General features: G+C 40.2%; 1 protein-coding gene across 2 annotated transcripts in view; it reads left to right on the top strand.

The window, feature by feature from the left end:
• Window positions 1-17,670, top strand: part of mtr (5-methyltetrahydrofolate-homocysteine methyltransferase) — a 30,169-nt gene extending 12,499 nt beyond the window's left edge. For both annotated transcript variants that reach the window (XM_024284801.2, XM_024284800.2), the window contains exons 15-33: window positions 181-366; window positions 435-614; window positions 691-807; window positions 1,602-1,742; window positions 1,808-1,897; window positions 3,480-3,632; window positions 5,124-5,231; window positions 5,580-5,680; window positions 5,963-6,030; window positions 6,597-6,717; window positions 6,795-6,876; window positions 8,649-8,747; window positions 8,902-8,977; window positions 9,173-9,328; window positions 13,333-13,532; window positions 13,659-13,859; window positions 15,346-15,538; window positions 16,029-16,141; window positions 16,745-17,670. In XM_024284801.2, coding sequence (XP_024140569.1) covers window positions 181-366; window positions 435-614; window positions 691-807; window positions 1,602-1,742; window positions 1,808-1,897; window positions 3,480-3,632; window positions 5,124-5,231; window positions 5,580-5,680; window positions 5,963-6,030; window positions 6,597-6,717; window positions 6,795-6,876; window positions 8,649-8,747; window positions 8,902-8,977; window positions 9,173-9,328; window positions 13,333-13,532; window positions 13,659-13,859; window positions 15,346-15,538; window positions 16,029-16,141; window positions 16,745-16,834 — 2,475 coding nt within the window. In that variant the 3' untranslated portion in view covers window positions 16,835-17,670. The remainder of the gene's footprint in view (window positions 1-180; window positions 367-434; window positions 615-690; window positions 808-1,601; window positions 1,743-1,807; window positions 1,898-3,479; window positions 3,633-5,123; window positions 5,232-5,579; window positions 5,681-5,962; window positions 6,031-6,596; window positions 6,718-6,794; window positions 6,877-8,648; window positions 8,748-8,901; window positions 8,978-9,172; window positions 9,329-13,332; window positions 13,533-13,658; window positions 13,860-15,345; window positions 15,539-16,028; window positions 16,142-16,744) is intronic.
• The last annotated feature ends 2,727 nt before the right edge of the window (window positions 17,671-20,397 follow it).

The following is a 20,397-nucleotide window of genomic DNA, read 5'->3' as shown; positions in this document are numbered from 1 at the left end:
TAAGACACAACCACTGTTTAGGAGCACTTGTTTCCTTAGACCGTCTCCTGTCCAACCATCTTCTGATTATCCGAGAGAATACTTTGGTGTTTATCATACTCATGACTGAAGGTTAAATGGAGACAGAGCTACTGTTGAGTCATTGATCAGAGCGATGTGCTTGTATCTTTGCCCCCTCAGGTCCCTCTGTGCATCGACTCATCAAACTTCGCCGTGATTGAGGCGGGGCTAAAATGCTGCCAGGGTAAGTGCATCGTCAACAGCATCAGCCTGAAGGAAGGGGAGGAGGAGTTCCTGCTCAGAGCTGCCACTGTGAAGCGCTATGGAGCGGCTCTGGTGGTCATGGCGTTTGACGAGGAGGGACAGGTATGCAGGGGGCGTGTCACCCTCACCTATCAAGCACGCCGTCGTTTTGACCGTGATGCCATTCACAGGCCACAGAATCCAACCGCAAGATCGAGATCTGCAGTCGCGCCTACACGCTGCTCGTCAACAAAGTGGGATTTGATCCCAATGACATCATCTTTGATCCCAACATTCTCACCATTGGGACCGGGATGGAGGAACACAACAACTATGCAGTCAACTTCATCCAGGCCACCAGGCTCATCAAGGTAGTGTCCCACCACCAGACACGGAGCTGGCCGCGCTCGTCTCACTGAGTGAACTGGGATGTTTCGCTGTGCTCAGGAGACCTTACCCAGAGCCAGGGTGAGTGGGGGTCTGTCCAACCTGTCCTTCTCCTTCAGAGGCATGGAGGCCGTCAGGGAGGCCATGCACGGAGTCTTTCTGTACCACGCCATCAAGGTAAAGACGTTCATCTCTTCACTGTTTATGTTCTTTGATTTACTTTAACTTTTCAACCATTAATACGATCATTCCAGCAGAATCTGAAGGAGAAAAGTGGCTCGATGAGCTGCTTTTCTCCTTCAGATTCTGCTGGAATGATCGTGTTAATGGTTGAAAAGTTACAGTGTGTTCAAGATTTTGTGTTTAAGCAACGCCTCAGATGTTAATCCCAGATCACACATGAACATAGTAATCCTCTGATTCTACTCTGAAGGCTGTCAGAGACGGAGGAACAAAAAAAATTCTGTAACTTAAATTATTACCATTTTTTGTTTATTTTCTGATTCTAAAGGGAAAAAAAATGGAAAACGACTGGACTAAACCAGGAGTTTTTCCTGGAAATATGGAAACAGTTGTTCCCGTGTACCAAACCCACATTGACTAACTATTCTGGTAATAGACATGCATTCAAGTTTGAAATAACACTTTTATGACGGTTTTGTCATTTTATTTAGCTTTCTTCGTCACTAGAGTCGGATGAGGGTGGAGCTGGAGTCCAATCCAATGATTTTCTTCAGCCTTTCAGAGTGAACTATATCCATATATATATGATAATATATTACCTTTGGAACACTAAAAAACAAATTATTTATGAAATACTAGTTGTATTTTGTGAGGTTTTTCCTACCCAGAAGTAAAACGACTTGATTAGTTTGATCAGAAAGGTTTTGTGTCCTATGTTTGGAGATGATGTTTTATTGTGATAGTCTTACTAAAGGTGTTTTTCATAGAAGCCTCTCTGTGTTTGTCAGGATGGAATGGACATGGGCATCGTGAACGCTGGAAATCTTCCGGTTTATGATGACATTGATAAGGAGCTGCTGTTGCTGTGTGAAAACCTGATCTGGAACAGAGACACGGATGCAACAGAGAAGCTCCTGGCCTATGCTCAGGTGAGGACTGATGCACACCTGCTGCTCGGGTCCTCCAGTTACCTGACAGACCATCACTTCAACAGAACATTGTGAAAGGAGGGAAGAAGGCGGTGCAGACGGATGAATGGAGGGAGGTGAGCGTGGAGGAGAGGCTGGAGTACGCTCTTGTTAAGGTAAGACAATAGTTTGGTTAGATTTAAGATTTGATTTAGTGATTTAGATTTACGATTTTGATTCAAGGCCATTCCTCACTTAGTGTCAAATCACAGAGATACTGCGTTTATTTGACTGAAAACAAGAAACAAAAGCGCCTCAGTCAAAGTGTTTTATCCACTTTTACACAGATTGATCTTTTGCTCAGATCTTTTTCTGGAAATGAGCTCATTGAAATTCTGGAATGTTTTTTTTTGTTTTTTTTTTTAGGACCAGGAATCATTTAAAAAAAATAACTAATCGCAAATGTGGAAAGAATTAATCGCTGTTAATCACATTTTTTTTTTAGTTACAATATTTGCCAGCTACTTATCTGCAAATAATCATAATCTGAAAATATAAGCAACATTGTCCATTTAGAACCTTTATTTTTAACCCTTTAGGGGTCTAAAACTCAGTTTTTGTCTGTATTACTATATTTAATTTGAAAGACTAAATGCTTCTTATTTGGTCTCATTTTAATCAGCACAACTTCTCCTATGATACACTACCTTTAGTTAGTCATTTTCCGTCTTATATTCACACACTAGACATAAAATCCTGTAAAAACAGAAAATTCCATCTGGAAAAATGGGATTCATTTAAAAATGTTTAACAAACTCTTTTTACAACCTAGAATGAAAGTTTTAGTTGTAATTTTATTAAATCAACAAGAATAAAATTCATCAACAAACTAATCAACATGTTTTTCTCATGGCTTCTCACAGATGTGGGCGTGTCTGTCCATTCTGAACTGCTCACCTCCCACGGCGTCGGTGGGCGAGACTTTTGTGGAGAACTGCTGAGTAGTCACAATTTTTAGACGACGCCAGTACTCGTTATTGTGGAAAATTCATGTCGATGCCATTCCAAAATAAAATAATGGTCTGTTTCCTTGTTGGATTTCTCGTAGCAGACAACTCTATTTGGCTCCGCCCCTCATAACGACTGCACTGCTGCTGCATTCCAGCCGTCAGATTGAAGTTCATTCTCCACCATATTTATTAAAATAAAAGATCACTTTTGTCCAAAAACTACAAATAAATGTTATATTATCTCTTTAGTTTGATAAAATCTTAATCACAGAATGTAAAAAAAAGTTTATTTAAGACAGAGTTTTATGATGCTGATCTCACAGCTGCACAGCAGGACGCCTGAGCGCGTTAATAAAAATGAACAAATGAATTATGTTCTATTAATCGTGCGTGTCAACGCGTCAAGATTTACAGCCCTAATTTATTTAAATTTATAGTTTGAAAGCTTTGAAATTCAATTTGAATTTAAACTATTTGGAAAAAAAGTACCATCCAAGTTGTAGCATTAAATATTCAGTAACAATAAATCTAAGGAAAAGCCTTTTACACGTGAAACTGTTTTAAACCATATTTTAAATCCCTGTTTTGAACTGTTGGAATTTAAACCCGAAGCATTCATTAGTTGTGCAGTACATGTGTATTTTCAAATGGTCAGAGATGTCGAGTTCCAGTGCTGCGCTGGGACAGCTTTGATGGATGAGGATGATCATCTGAAGGGTTTTTGCCCTTCCTGCTCCGTGTCTGACAGGGCATCGAGAAGTACGTGGTGGAGGATGTGGAGGAGTGTCGTGCTCAGGTGGGCCGCTACAGAAGACCCATCCACATCATTGAGGGCCCCCTCATGAACGGCATGAAGATGGTGGGGGATTTGTTTGGAGCTGGGAAGATGTTCCTGCCACAGGTACCACGTCTCTTAGTTTTGGTCCAGTCAGCAGAAGAGTTTCTTTTAACGGAGTCACATAACATGTTCATGTGGAGACTCTTGACCTTCAATCACGGTTTAACCCGTCAGAACTCAGAACTATTTATCTTAAAAGGGAAAGTTATGTTGGACTCCACAGACGACCCAGTGGAACACAGAAAAGTTCTGGTGTTTTCTGTGACACTGACTGGGTCATCATGGGTTAGGACTGGGCTGGTCAATGTCTAAACATCTGACATGTAAAAGGCTCAGCAGATGTTAACATTTAAACCATCAACAAGAACATCGAGCTCTAGAACATGATGTGAGACTCAAACATGACTGGAGCATCACTGCAGGGCTGTCAGAGCAGGTAAAAGTCAGGGCCGAAATGGTTAAAAATCAGCTGTTTTCACTGTTTTTCACAGTCATTTCTGATGAAACGTTTGATCAACTGCAATCTAAATGGATATCTAATATAAACCAAACTGTTTATTGTTAGATTTTGAAAGAGTAGTTGAAGCAACACACAAAACTTATAAGACAGTTTGTAGCTGAAACCAAATCGAAAATGGAAGAAAAATCTGTTTTATTTATTCTCTAAAGCTCTCTAGATTTGTTTTCTGGACTTGTTTTCCTGACATTTTTTCTACAAAACCAAAGAGAGGAAAACTCTAACTTCTTGTTCAAAGAATCAGATCAGAGTCGGATACATTTTGAAGGACTCGACATACGAAACACTTTTGAACATGTGTTGAAATCTAAACCAGGTCAAATTCTGACCAGTCTGAGACTTGGATTTGGTAGTGACATGCAGATGACTTTTAATACACAGAAGTGTCATCCATTTGAAAATTGATCATAAAAAAAATAATTAGGGTTTGTTCCTGGATAGAATTCTATGACACCAAGTCTTTCATATTTAAGAATAGAGCTGTAAAGGAAAAAGCCAAAGATTCAGATTTAAACCGCTTTGACATTTCACAACAAGTCTATTCCAACCGTGGGTGGAAGACATGCTCTAGTAAACAGTAGAAAAAGGAGAAGAAGAAGCCCCTCCCTGGTAGTTCAGTGTGAACACCACGAGCTAAATGTGGTTTCAAGAACCTGCACCTATGGTCTTCTCAAATACACGTCACATGCTGGGTCACCATCGCTCTAGACGTCTGTGGAAACTCAGGGTTGAATGAGAGTCTTCATGAGTCCGACCCACTGACTGAATATGAGAACTGGATCTAGTGAGTGTGATGTCACCCATAGAAAAGGCTTTACCTTCAGCTCCAATGTAATGTGGGTTTTCTAGTGAATGTGATGTGCTTTGGCACAATCTAATAGTGATTATTAAAAATAATGACATCTCCCAACTATTCATATTTATATTTAGATTGTTAAATTGAACTTCTTTCATGAAGCTGAAGTTATGACATGATAGATGTGATATAGATCTTAACGCTGCTTGTCTGCAGAGATGTCACACGTTTGTGTCTGCAGGTGATCAAGTCCGCTCGTGTGATGAAGAAGGCAGTGGGTCACCTGATACCTTTCATGGAGAAGGAGAGGGAGGAGCTAATGGCGGCGTCGGGGTCTGCAGAAGAAACGGTTGGTCTGACTGTGAATCTGATTGGTTGAAGGAAGTGAATCCTGAGGATCTAACCCTGAACTGGAGTCCAGTCCAGAGTTTAAACCCTGAACTGGAGTTCAGTTCAGGGTTTGAACCCTGACCTGATCAAACATGCTCCCAAAGCAGAGTGGACCAGGATTACTGATACCAGAGTGTCTCATTCAGTCTGATACGGCAAACTCACCATTAAAATGTAATCATGACAGTGTGGGTCAGGTGTGGGTCAGGTATGTCTCTCCCTGAAAGTGACTGGTTTAGAAGACGAAGACCAGAGACTTGATGAGGGTAGAAGTGATTCAAGTCCTCAACAGTCTGGTCTTCTGCAGAGTCCGTATCAGGGCACCATTCTCCTGGCTACGGTGAAGGGAGACGTCCATGACATCGGCAAGAACATCGTAGGAGTGGTGCTGGGATGCAACAACTTCAGGTGGGGGAGTTTCATGGTCATTAATAATATAACGATGTCTGTTGTCTCCTCATGGAGGAAACTTGATGACGCAGGAGACTCAGTCACTCCTGTCTCCTGTTCTATCCATCATTAAGGCTGGAGCCTCAGTTTGGGTGAAAGCTCTTCAGTTTTTCTTAGTCTTTTTTCTTGTTTCACATTGAGACACTGGTACCTGAGATGAGGCTCCTCAGGTAGATCACAGGACACTTTCCCATGTGTCCCTGCTGCTCTGTGACCCCTCTGCAATGTTCTTGTCTGCAGGGTCATCGACTTGGGCGTGATGGTGCCCTGTGATCAGATCCTCAGAGAGGCTGTGGCATCCAAAGCTGGTATGACATCAGTCTTCAGAGCCAAATCCTCAGAATACAACACTCTGTGATTAAAATGATGAAGTACTCTGATCTTCTGTTTGAGAATCTGCAATTTAATCATTCTAGAGCAGGGCAGTCAAACTCAATCATACAAGGAGCCAGAATCCAAAACACATCTTAGGTCGCGGGCCGAACAGGATAAACATTTATTGAACACTCTAAAACTACATTTTTAAAACTTTCAAAGCGTGATGGCTGAAAATGCTGAAGCTGAAAACGCTGAAATTGAAACCTGCATCACTGAAGCTGGTAGCTGAAAACGATGAAGCTGATAGCAGCTTAAAAATGATCTAAATGCCAAATTATCCTAAAAAACAAAAACCAAAAACTTAGGTCAGCCAAACAGCTAGTGTGTTGTTGAAATATTAGCTAAACTCCAAAACAGCCTTAAAAACAAAAAAAAAAGCCTAAATTGGCTAAAACAGCTAGCATGTAGCTGAAATATTATCTGCACTCAAAAATTTCCTAAAAAATCTTAATAAATACCAAGGCTCAGAGGTCGATCTCCTGTCATTTCACCACAGACATCATCGGTTTGTCGGGCCTCATCACTCCATCTCTGGATGAGATGATTTACGTGGCCAAAGAAATGGAAAGACTTGGAATGAGAGTCCCGTTGCTGATTGGAGGAGCCACCACTTCAAAGTATGTGTTTCATGGTGTGAGACGCCCTCTGTTTGTTTCTGAGTGCTCCTCTGAAGGTGATGTTTATGTGTTGACAGGAGACACACGGCGGTGAAGATCGCTCCACGCTACAGCTGCCCGGTGGTCCACGTGCTGGACGCCTCCAGGAGTGTGGTTGTGGTAAGAACGCTTCAGGGGGAGCCAGCGAGCTAAACTAAACAGAAATAGTGGTCTGTAGTACAGAGCCAGTATTTTATCTTTAGTTTTCTCATGAATCCAAGAGGTTCTTCTGTTGTTCTTCACCTGTTCTACGGCTAGAGTCTGATGATGCATATCACCATGTATCACGAGACCGTACCTGAATGATTTCTCACAATTTCTTTAGAATATATAAAAAAAAAAAGAAAATTAATGCACCTTTTGTCTCGTCAACATTTTAAATTGATTTAAGTATTGCCAAATGAAATATTGCGACACATCGCCGAATCGATCTTTGCCTTCACCCCTACTGTAAAAGGAGAGGATGTTCTGCAGGTCTGGACCACAGAAGAAACACTAGAAGGGTCAAATTATCACTTTAATCCTGATTAATTGATTAAAAACAGGTTACTGTTTTTTATTTGTTGGAATTTGATTTTTAGTCTTTAACTATTATGTTCTAAGATATAAACAAGAGTCCAGCTGTTGACTTAATGAAGGTTTTATTTGAACTCGGGTGAAAACAGGTCTTCCATTCCTCTCAATGCACGTCTTGGGCTTTGTCTGAATTCCCCCCTAACTGCTAAAAACGATATAGTGCGGGATTGTCTAGTCCCCAGGATTTTAAAGGTAATTTGCACTTCATGCTCACTTTGTTTTTTTAAACGCCAGATATGATGTGACTGATTTCACAAAGTGAAAATCGAATCGATACGAAGATTTCCTGACGTTTATTTATGAGTCCTCTGTGTTCTGAGGATGAAAATGTGGATAGTTTGTTTAAAAATTACATTAAAAAATGTTTTTTTTTTGCAAAAACTGTTCAAAGGCAATGCATTGTGGTCTATATTCACTAACGTAGTGAGCATTGGTGCACGCTAGCTTTTCGCAAAGACTACTGGGAAATTTCTAGTGTACTGGATTTTGGAATTATAGATTCGGACAGCACTAGAAAATGGCGAACGCACTTTATAGTGATTAGTGAGTGTCCATGTACGCACTGTGCACCTGTCGCCTCTGTGACATCATCAATGTGCGACTTTGTAGTTCTTAACAGAACTAATGAAAACGAAGCCACAGCTGGGATCTATTAAGTGAGTGATAAAGCCAGACGAGGTGTTCGTTATCATAAATGAATGTGTAACGTGGAGAACTGATCAGATTAGAGAGTAAAATGTGGAATAAAGTATGTCACCATGTGTATTATTAGTGGTGTATATCTTTCCCTCTCACACAGTTCGATACACATCTCGATACTTCCATACATACATGACTCAACTTACTTTTGGGAGATATGAAACAGTCCGATTATTTTATACAAAACACTAAAATCTAGATATTTCTAATTCATATGGAATTACAGCTATAAATAATAATTCATAACATTTGACAGAGAAATCTATTCAGGTGAAGCAAGCTTACGATTGGACGTCTTTTTGTTTGCATTGCATGTACAGAAAAAGACAAAGACAATAGAAAAAGAGAAACTTTCGTTTTCCAGAAATCAATCAACCAACGTTTTGATTGATTTGATACATTTTAACCAACATAATGTGGTTCATATCAATCAATGTGATTACCTGGATTGTTTTTTTTTACGTTCTGTCTCTTACAGTGGAGTTGTATCAGTGATGAACATTACAGACCAAACTCCTCTCTGTAACTCCTCGTTTGTTTTAAAGTCCTGGAGGAGCAGCAGTGACGTTGAAGCTAAAGTCTCTGCTCTCCTCTGAGCTGCTCCCTCTCTCTCTCAGTGCTCTCAGCTCCTGGACGAGGCCATGAGGGAGGATTACTTTGAGGAGGTGAAGGAGGAGTATGAGGAGATCAGGCAGGAGCACTACGACTCCCTGAAGGTGAAAGAGGAAACCCCACCATCGGAATCATTCAGTTACTGTTTGTGTTCTATTAATATAGACCTGATCATCAACCGTTTGAACCCGAAGATCTACTACGTAAATCAAGAAGGCTTTAAGCACAAATCCTGAGCATGTTGGTGTTTGGTTCCAGGATCGCAGGTATCTGTCTCTCTCTGAGGCCAGGCAGAAGGCTTTACACCTGGACTGGTCCTCCATGCCTGCACCAGGTGAGCTGACGAAGGCCACACCCACCTCCAACATCCAAATCTTTTTAGCTGAAGCTCGACTCAGAAAGGTTTTAAAAAGATTGAAAACTGATGCACTCCTAAATCTACTCTCATTCCAAGCCTGTTCCAAGTTCATTCAGTCTGTCAGTTTGTGCTGGTCTGAAGTGAAGATCTGTGGCCGTCTCTTTGCTGCAGTGCTCCCTCAGTTCCTGGGCACCCGCGTGTTCGAGTCGTACGACCTGACTCGTCTGCTGGACTTCATCGACTGGAAGCCTTTCTTTGACGTGTGGCAGCTGAGGGGCAAATACCCCAACAGAGGCTTTCCCAAGATCTTCAATGACAAGACTGTTGGTAGGACTTTCCTCCGTGGTTCTGCTCAGATGTTGCCCTCCTCTTTGCCAACCGTTGGCCTCCAGAAGTCTTAGTTTTACCATCCCTGAAGGAAACACTTCTGTTAGATTTATTGTGAAAAGTCGTCCTGTCTTACCCTTGCAGCTTCTCCCTACCCCCAGCCCTCCAATCAGAGATACATGGAAAAATATTAGCCTCAAAGTCGTATCTTATCACCCCTTGATGACATCATCATTAGTCGCCGGTCATCTTTTAGCACTTGGAAATACATAACATCAGATTTATGACTAATACAAGTCATCCTAAAACAAAAAAGCATACCACATGAAAAAATTAGATTCACCACGGACACGTATGAAATTAATAAATATTAAATCATGTATTAGTACTTTACATTTCTTATATTTCAGGTTTAAATTGTTTTTTCACAAGAAGCTAAATTGGGGGCAATATATTTGAAACTCAAATAAAATTTGTGTTTGGCCAAAAAAAAAATGTAAAATGTCCAAAACTTTTTGCTATTGTAAAATAAATTTAATTATTTTCAGCTTCAAATGTTCTGTTTTTTAGGTTTAAAAACTCAGCATTTCAGTTTCAAAACTTTTTTTCACTTTGAACTCTTTTTTTTTTTTTTTTTCATTTTCAAATCTGAAAATATCAGTTTTGAAACTTTTGGCCCAGTTGTGGCGTGTTGGGGTGGGGCTAGCACAGGAACGTTAAAAGGAATGTTTTTGATGTTTTCGACATTTTCTAAGGATGTTTTCTACGCCTGTAACACAATATGATGGTGCTTTGAATGAGCTAGAACAGAGTTTGCAACAGTGAATCATTGATATATATTGCTGGATTGGAAATCACGTGACAGACGGCGTGACAGACGTGCAGCATGGAGTCTTCCCGAGTGATGAATGGAGGAGGTCAGAATAAGTGTAAAAAGAGACCACAAAACAATCTGAGGAGCTGATTGGGAGCCAAGAGTTGTTTTTTTTTAGTGAGCCGAGCAAGAAGAAACGGTCCTCTAAGAAGAGCCAGAATTCCCATCATTAAGAGTGGAGGAGATCCCATTGGCATTGTTGCTATGGTTACATTCCTTTATAAACAGGGTCAAATTATAAGTCAGTTTGGTTGAACACTTCATTTACTGACATTTGCAATCAGACATCCTCATAGAAATAAATGTGTACACACATTCATGCTGTAGCTCAATGATTTCTATTTATTTTATGAAATGTGGTATTTCAAAGATCTAATTTATTCTTTTCTTTTTTAAAGGGTTAGTAATGGGGTTGTAAGTCATTTTCGGTGTTAACTGTATTTCACCTTATATTTACCATTTCCAAATGTTTTGGCGTGTTTTGAGCAAGAAATATTGAAATAAAACGGCATTTTTGAGGCCAAATTTGGCAAACCTGTCTCTTCCGGGTAAAAAGCTCCGTTTTGGTCAGGTGGTGCGTGTGACGTAACAGGGGTCAATATAGCAAGATGGCTTCTGCTTAGCGTGTTGGAGCTAGCGATAGCGGCGATATTTCAAGGTCCACAATTCTGTCTTCAGACTCAGATTGTGGAAACATTTGTTCTGAAAGTGATGCTGATTCAGAGGCGCCGGGTGTTTGTGGTTTGAGGACTGTAAATCAATTTGAGCCGGCAGCGCGGAAAGTAAGAGCTCACTATTTGGCAATGACACTGACAGTGACGCTGAGAATGCCGGTGAAAACGAAAGCCGTCAGTTTATCAGAGCCATGCTCGAAGCTGGAAGACGTGGAGCATCTCGTGAAGCTTTATTTACAGATCGGAACCTTTTGGCGACTCTAAATCAAATCATCAATGACGGTGACTATCCGGGTCGGTAATGCAGAGTTTCATATGCAAAATAAAGAGCTTAGAGACATGTTTGCAGGACCGTCCGCCACTTTATTATTATTTATTTATTCACTTATTTATTCACTTTATTCTCATACCCAGAAGCTCTTTCACCACCTTACTGCACGTCTCTGACGTGCGCAGAAAAAAAAGGAGAACATAAACAGTGCTCCGTACGCCCCGTTCTCCACATGAATCGTCCCGTTTCAACACACAACAACAACAGGGGATGACAACAGTCTGTCACGTTAGCTAAGTACACTGAAAATTCCGAAAACGATTCCTCTTCAGATGAAAGCATCACACAGAAATGAATGAGATCTGATCTTTCACGGAGGAAGAAATGGCTGGTGGACCGCTGCGACTGTCGATGGTTTCATCAACGGATCTGCAGAGATCCTGCAAGCCACCATCAATGATTAATAAACTGCAAATCAAACAAAGAAACTTCCAAACATGTGCAATGTTTTAAACATTCAGTTTACCTGTTGAAATCAGAAGCTTTTCACAGTTTAGTCGGTCGGATTCTGCTCACAGTGTTCATTCACAATAGGCTCATTTCGATTGTACGAGTTTAAAAATCATAATTTTATTTATTTATTTATTTTTTGGTGGCCCTAATACTCCGTTGGACCATAACACTGATGTTTTTAGAATTCAACTTTGCAGCAGCGCACACACATACATGTATCTGCAGACACCCTGGGTCCGCCTGCATTCTGCTGCTGGCGCTGTCTCACTCGCATGACGTCAACGCGTCACGTGACCCGAATCGAGCCGTTTCTGAAGCAGGGCGAAATGCGAGTGTGATTTGTCATTGATTTTGTCAAATTTTACAAAAACCTGCGTTTGTCAACGGTAATTATTTGTTATTTTTGATACATTAGAACATATGGAATATATCTGGATACTTATTTTAGCTTTGTCCCAGCACATTACTAACCCTTTAATATCATTTGCAAGAAAACAGTAGCTTTACAATATTTTATTACATGAAATGTGACACGACCTCATCATGATTATTTATGAAAGAAACAAATTTTGGAAATCTTTTATTGCTACACGACTTAACTCATAATGATGCTTTTATGACACACTGTTCTTTTTAGCAGATGCAGTTTTGTAGTCTGGCCAATAGATGTCACTAGTTTTCAGTGAGTCTAATGTTTCACAACCCTGAACCATTTCAGCACAGCTTGGTTCATTTTGGTTCAGTGGTTCAGAAAGCTTTTGTTCATTCATTACTACTGTTCTCCACTGGAACAGCAGCGTTCTGCTGCCATGACTCAGCGTAAAGCAATGGCGCCTGTGCACACGTCTCTGTCTATGGCAGCAAATGGGCAAGAGCCAATCCAGTAATGTATATTAATGCAGTGAAGTTACCACCCTCATCAGTTTTGATTGGTCCTTCATGTTAGACCCGCCCCAACGCACCACAACGGGGCCAAAAGTTTTGAAAGTGAAATGTTAAGTTTTGAAACCTAAAAAAAACAGAACATTTGAAGCTGAAAATAATCATGTTTATTTCAGAATAGCAAAACGTTTGGAACATTTTACATTTTTTTGCCAAACATTAATATTTTTTTCAAAATGTTTCATTTGGGTTTCAAATAATATCGCCCCCGTTTAGCTCCATAGTTTACTATGATATGCAGTGCATCATGTAGTCATGGTAACACTATTGAACCTGCAGCTCGCTCTGCAGCAGCTTATGTATGAGAACTAGCCAGCAGAGGAAAGCGATGCTAAGGATCACTAAGGGATCATGCTAAGGGATCCTTTCAGAGGGAAAGTTCACCACTTACCTCTTGTTTTTGCCCACATGGAGAAGTAAAAGTTTGTTTTAAAGAAACAAAGTCCACAAGCCGTTTCCTAGAAGGCTGTTATCAAAACACCAGTAGCAGTAGAAGTTCCTCTGGAGGCAAAGGACAAGTTCTGTTCTTCACTCACGAGATCTTGAATAATTGACGTCCTTTCTTTCCTGTAAAAAATTGAATGCCATCTGAGGCTGTTGTGAACTCTGTCCTTTGACCTCCTTCCTGCTGCACTTGTAGTTGTAAGTTTGGTTCAGATTAGTTTGGTTTGTTCTGACCTGGAGGATCTTGTTGTTCCTCCTCAGAACTTGACTGCTGTTCCTCCTGCAGGTCTGGAGGCTCGCAGACTCTTCGATGAGGCTCAGCTGATGCTCAGTGACATGATTGACAGTGGGAAGCTGAAGGGGCGGGGCCTGGTGGGGTTCTGGCGTGCACAGAGTAATGGTGATGACATCCTCTTGTACGACCACGGTGGAAAGGTGGGCGTGGACACGCGGCCCGTGGCCACCTTCCATGGGCTGCGACAGCAGGTGAGGGAGGGTGTGGCCTGCTCCAGCCTCGTTCTGTGCATGTGAAGATCTGATCCGTCACGGTACAGAGAGCGTCCACGTGTTTACCAGGGGACGTCTCGCTGACCGTCTTTGTTCACGCTGCAGGCAGAAAAAGATGGCGCCAGCACTGAGCCGTACCTCTGCCTTTCTGACTTTGTGGCGCCCGTGGACAGCAGTGTAGACGACTACGTGGGGATGTTTGCTGTGGGGATATTTGGAGCTGAAGAGCTGAGTCAGCAGTTCCAGGCCCAGCGGGACGATTACAGCAGCATCATGGTCAAAGCCCTGGCTGACCGTTTGGCTGAGGTACCGTAACAGCCTCTCCCACACAGGTCCAACGTTCCTGTTAGGAACCTTTAAAGGGTAACCAAACCCTAAATCCACTTTGTCTGCTGACCTCCCCTGACTGGATTTTCACATTCGGCTGTGGGCGGAGTCAGCCTCCAACTCCCCTGTTTGGTTTCTCTTTAAGCTGAGAGATGTTCCTGAACCACACAGGTGATCTCTGCACAGAATCCCTTACATCACTGCAGTCTCTGAGTGTCTGTTCAGATGTGGTGACGGTCGTCACATGAAACACTGGAACTCCCAGACAGAAGTAGCTGCTCCAGACGGAAACATCCTCCAAAACATTTTTGACCTTTTGTTCAGGCTGCAGAACAGAAAATCTGGAATCTGTTCTGTGTTTTCAGTGACAAACCAACATTATTAAACAAGACTGGGGAAAATCTAAAAGAAGAAAGCTGAAAGTTGACTTAATATTTCATCTAAAATCAGGTGAACAGAGCATCAGATGGATGGTTGACTTTGACCAGAGTCTGGGTATTAAATGACAAGAACATGAGTGCATATAACAATCATCTACTGAAGATGTAAGGTTGACATTTGTGTTGAAAATAGGGCTGCCATGAGAACTAAAAAAAAAAAAAAAAAATTAGGTTAGCCAAAACAGCTAGCATGTTGCTGACATATTAGCTAAACTCCAAAATAGACTAAAAAACAAAACAGAAAAAGCCTAAATTAGCCAAAACAGTTAGTGTGTAGCCGAAATATCAGCTTCAACTCCAAAATAGACAAAAAATGTCAAAATAATCCAAAAAGCTGGCAGAATGCCATTATAACTTTCAACTTTACCAAACTTTAACTCCATATTATGTAAAGTAACGACTAATCGACTATTTTAATAGTCGATTAGTTGTCAATTAGTCTTTTTTTTTTTTTTTTTTAAATGGGACTTTTTCTCTTTAAGGATCGCATCTCCATAAATATAAAGGGGAGCTATAGAGCTGGTTTAGGATGTTTAACTAAAGTTAGTTCTGCTGATAAAATGTTTTCTTATTTTAACACAGCGGTCCCCAACCTTTTTCCTGTGAGAGCCACATAACTGTTTTCTACTCTGATGGGGGCCGGGGTCGGTTTGTTAGCTAATAGAAAAAGTGTAACAATCACAGCCTAAATGTTTTGGATATTCTTCTTTTTTTTTTAAAAAAAAAACTGCGCTCTGTGTTCTGCTTCCTGATTGGCTCTTGACCTTGTCAAAGAATTTCCTTCATGCCATGTGTGCTGTACAGAAAGAGGCAGCATAAGGATTTGCAATCAGATGTGGACTTAATTTTTATGAAGGTTTAAACCTTTAAACACCAGAGCTCCAGATCATTCCAGGAATGATCGTGTTAACAGTTGAAAAGCTACAGTATGTTAAAGATTTTGTGTTTCAGCGTCATTTCTCTGACGTCCATCTAAAAACCTCTCAACTGCTAAAGAACCCGTCTGAGCTGTCTTGTTTCTGCAGGCGTTTGCCGAGGAGCTCCACGCTCGTGTCCGTAAGGAGCTATGGGCTTACAGCGCTGAGGAAGCTCTGCAGGCCTCCGACCTCCACAGAGTTCGTTACCAGGGCATCCGGCCCGCCGCCGGCTACCCGAGCCAGCCGGACCACACGGAGAAGGTCACCATGTGGAGCCTGGCTGCTGTGGAGGAGAAGACCGGTGAGAAAACACCAATCACTGAACCAGGAGCAGATCAGAAGATGCTGTTTGACATACACTTGTGACAGAGAAGATACTGCAGTCTCCATGCTCCATAAACATTTATTGAACACTCTAAAACAACATTTTTCAAATTTTAAAACTGTAACTTTTTAACATAATTATGAATAATAAAAATGCAGGAATATTATTCCAGAATAAATCACCTTAAACCTTAAATAGCTTTCAATATTTTACTCTCAATAAAAATATATTTTGTCAAAATTATACAAGTTAGAAATAAGGGCAAGATAACACCGGGCCATTAATAACATTAAAATAAATTGATCTGGAGGGCCAGATCCGGTCCCCGGGCCTTGACTTTGACACATGGTTTAGCTGTGTTTGAGTCCAGGACTTTTTGCTGCCTCTTTGACTCTGTGGAGGTGCTATCATGGTATGGGGTCTCCTTTGAGGTGTGTTGTGGGGTAACAGTGCTGTTTGTCTGCAGGTATCGGCCTTACGGAGTCCCTGGCCATGACGCCCGCTGCCTCCGTGTCAGGACTTTACTTCTCCAACCCTCAGGCCTCGTACTTCGCTGTGGGGAAGATCACCAAAGAGCAGGTCCGTCTTTGTTCAGCATCTGTACCTGCAGACCCTTTCTGTCATGACATGCTGGAGACACAGAGACGCGTCTGAGTGTGTGCAGCATTAGTGGGTTTAAATCTTCAGAGACTGAATAAAATCTACAGAACTTTTGCAGAAATTATTAAAGTCCAAATTTGCTGCTGCATCTTGGTGATATTCTGCATGTCTGGACAGAGAGGATGTTTCCACATTTAATCAACAGAAGTCCTTAACGACTGGAGTGACCAGAACCAACTGAAGAAATGAAAACTATTTTAGTGAAAAATCAATGCATGAAAGCTAGACTTCCAAAAAGACACCAGTGAAACCTGTTTGTCTCTGTCGTCATGGTGACATCATCTTCATTTTCATGAGAAGTTCTCATTCCAGAAACTGATTTATTCACTTAACCCTATAATGTATTTAGGCTTACTACTAAATAAAGGTTTCTTCTTTTGCTGAATGCAGCTTCGTCAGAAAGGTGGCAGTGAGGTCATGTGACCTCCTGAGAGGAATGGTTCGAGAAGCTTCCTCAGATGCTGTGATGCAGACAGAAAGGTTAAAGTCGTGTTAGTGACGCCGCTGCTCCTGTGTCTGCAGGTGGAGGATTATGCCAGGAGGAAAGGGATGAGTGTGGAGGAGGTGGAGCGCTGGCTGGCTCCCATTCTCGCCTACGAGCAGGAAGATTAGGGCGCAGAGGGCTGGCTTTTCCGGCCCTTCATTCCCATGCTGCTCCTGGGGCGGGCCGGCGTGCGGCGCAGCACCTTACTGACCTCCACTGCCGTAAACGGCTGCTGATGACAGCAACGTTCACTGGAAGGACTGATCCACTCAGTGACCTGAACGAGGTCCATCTGTTTTCAAACTGATTTGCTTTTAAGGTGAATCTTTGAGTTTCTGCCTCATGTTTTAAAGTTTGGGCTCTTAAACTCTGAAAGTATTTCCTCATCAAACCAGAAATGTGTTAAACTTGAAAGCTGAATGTTTAAGAAAGATCTTTAAGTGTTTTATGTTTTTCTAGAGGAACAGTGTTTTCCTTTTAGCGCTGCAGCTGCTGCTGCTGATGACATCCTGCAGGTTCAGATCCAAACAGGATCACCTGGAGATCACAGGTGAAACCAGCCAGAGAACTAGAACCTCCTGAAACCTGCTGCCCTCTAGTGGCGCAGCAGCTAAGCTGCTGAACATCTGCAGGAGATTCCTGTTTCACCATTATTACTAATCTAATATTTAGGCTGTTTAGAAAATTAAAGAGGCAATTTTTAAAATTCTATTTTTAGAATTTAATTTTTAGTTTTTAAAAAAATGCTATTTTAGACACTACAGCAAAACTGATTTAGCACTTTTGTCATAATACTTTTTTACTGTCTTTGTGATTTCTAACGCTGTTCAAAGCAATAAATTAATTTTCTCTCTAAATGAATGTTGATTCCAGTGACTGAGTGGATGAATGTAAACTGATGAGCCAAATGACACTGAGATCTAGATGCATTTATCACTCTATTAAAACGCTTGTCATAACTGAACAGTCTGACTGTGTTCACCTCTGTGTGCTTTAATGTTCAGGCGTGATAACGGTGAAGAAACTTGTGGTTTACACCACATGTGTGAAAGTCAAGGCCCAGGGGCCGGATCCGGCCCTCCAGATCATTTTATTATATTGTTATTAATGACACGATTTTATCTTGTGCTTGTTTCTAACTAACATAATTTTGACTAAATATAATTGTATGGAGAGTAAAATATTAAAAGTTATTTAAGGTTTAAGTTGATTTATTCTGGAATAATATTCCTGCCTTTTTATTATTCATAGTTATGTTAAAAGTTATGTTTTTTTAGGCTATTTTGGAGTTTGGCTAATATGCTAACTGTTTTGGCTAATCTAGGCCTTGTTTTCCGTTTTTTAGGCTGTTTGTTTTTATTAATGTGACTCATAGTCAGAAAAATATGCTACTTTGGAAAATGAAAAACATTTTTATTTCATTACATTTTTCAGTATTCAGAAATACTCAGTAAACGCCAAATGCAAACTAATAACAAAGACGTTCAGATTCCATTTTCCAAACTTGGACCTAATTGTGATATGACTGGATCTCCTCGTGTCTAGATGTGGTGAATATGGAAGAGCCTCTAAACAGAACCATAGTCTATGCTTTGGTAACACCTCACACTGTGGAAACCAGGAGTGTCAAACTCAATCTCACATGGGGCCAAAATCCAGAACACACCTTAGGTCGCGGGCCGAACAGGATAAACATTTATTGAACAAACTAAAACTACATTTATAAAACTTAAAACTAACTTTTTAACATAATTATGAACTAGATATATAGCATTACCTGTGATAATACTTGTGTGAATGCTGTAAGCTGAAGATGCTGAAATTGATAGCTGAAAACACTGCTGAGAGTTGAACGCTGAAGCTGGTAGCTGGCTAAAATATTAGCTAAATGTGAAATTAGCCTTAAAAAAAAAAAAAAAAAAACTTGGGTTAGCCAAAACAGCTAGCATGTAGCTGAAATATTGGTTAATTGTTTATTGTTCATATGGTTTATTGTTGATGCCTTTTTTCTTCTTCTTCTTCTTTTGACAAGGAAACATACATTAAACATACTTGGGCTTGAACAACTGGAACAGAGTGAAGAAAACAATTCTTATATAATCTGTTCCTTTTTCCTAAACAAAAACAGAAACAAAAAAACAAGAAAACAAGAAGACGACATTTTAACAGAAAAAAACAAATCCTTAAGACTTTATATTTCTGCCCCTCCCTAATCCATCTCGGTATATGGTTTACATTCATTATCCCGATAAATTTTCCTTCATGTATTTATCTAATATACTATCCTTAAAGATTATTTTAAATGCAGCTATGCTAGTAGTTTCTTTCAATATTGTGTCCAGTGAGTTCCATAGATTGACTCCATAAACTGATATGTGTGTCTGTCTCAGGGTCGTGCGTGCAAATGGGACTTTGAAACTGTTTTTCCTTCTGTTGCTATTATCTTCTAAAATAAATGAAAAAGCTGACTGAATGATGTTTGGGAGAGCTTTTAATTTGGCTTTTAACATAAATAATAACGTTTTTAAGTCAACTAAATCTGAAAACTTTAGCAGTCGTGATTCAGCAAACAGATTATTTGTGTGTTCTCTGCTGCCTTTTTTGTTGATCATTCTTATTGCTTTTTTCTGTAAGATAAATAAAGGCTTTGTATGAACTGAATATGCTTTTCCCCAGATTTCAAGGCAGTAACTAAAATATGGTAAAATAAGAGAACAATATAACATGCATAAGCATTGACTGTTAAAATAAAACTTTTACTCTATAAAGAATTCCAATTTTTTTGGTAATTTTCTTTTTCAAATGATTAATGTGAGATTTCCATTTTAACTTTTCATCCAAAATAACTCCAAGAAATTTTATTTCACTTACTTTGCAAATGTTAACTTGATAAATGTTTAATGTTAAATTTTCATCTGTTTGCCGATGACTAAAAATCATAAACTTTGTTTTCTCCCAATTCAAATATAACTTATTTTCAGAAAAACAATTTTTCACCTTGGTTATTTCTTCTTTTAGCGTTACCATCAGCTCAAGTACATTTGATCCAAAAAAATGGATGTGTCATCGGCGAACAATAAAAACTGGGTTATTTTGGAAACTTTGCAAACATCATTTATAAATAAAATAAAAAGTAGGGGACCTAATACAGATCCTTGTGGAAGTCTAGTGGTGGTCTGTTGGTAGTTTGAATTAGTTCCATTTACTTGGACATACTGTTGTCTATTAGTTAGATAACTTTTAAGCCACTGGAATGACAGACCTCTAATCCCATATATAGATAGTTTAGATAACAATAAATCATGATTAATTGTATCAAATGCTTTTTGTAGATCAATGAACACTCCAACTGTGTATTGTTTGTTATCTATTGCAGTTGTAATATTTTCAGTTAGCTCAATTAGAGCCAGCGCTGTAGATCTTTGAGACCTAAATCCGACAACAGACAACAGAGGTGGTTTTGGGCTGATCTTTGCATTGGTTTACCAGCATCTAAAAAGTAACATTTGAAGTTTACAATAAAAAGTCACCAAGCATACTCACTTTAAGCATAGAGCACGGCTCTGCAACATGTGGCTCTTTGACCGCTCTTTTGTGGCTCTCTGGTAAAAGAAAATTGAAATGCTTTCATTTTAAAAGTAGTGTATTTTTCTGACTGTGAGGCACATTAATAAAAACAAACAAGTACTAC

Source organism: Oryzias melastigma, linkage group LG19, assembly GCF_002922805.2.
Source record: "Oryzias melastigma strain HK-1 linkage group LG19, ASM292280v2, whole genome shotgun sequence".
In the NCBI taxonomy this organism is placed as follows: domain Eukaryota; kingdom Metazoa; phylum Chordata; class Actinopteri; order Beloniformes; family Adrianichthyidae; genus Oryzias; species Oryzias melastigma.
This window is presented reverse-complemented; position numbering and strand designations above follow the sequence as displayed.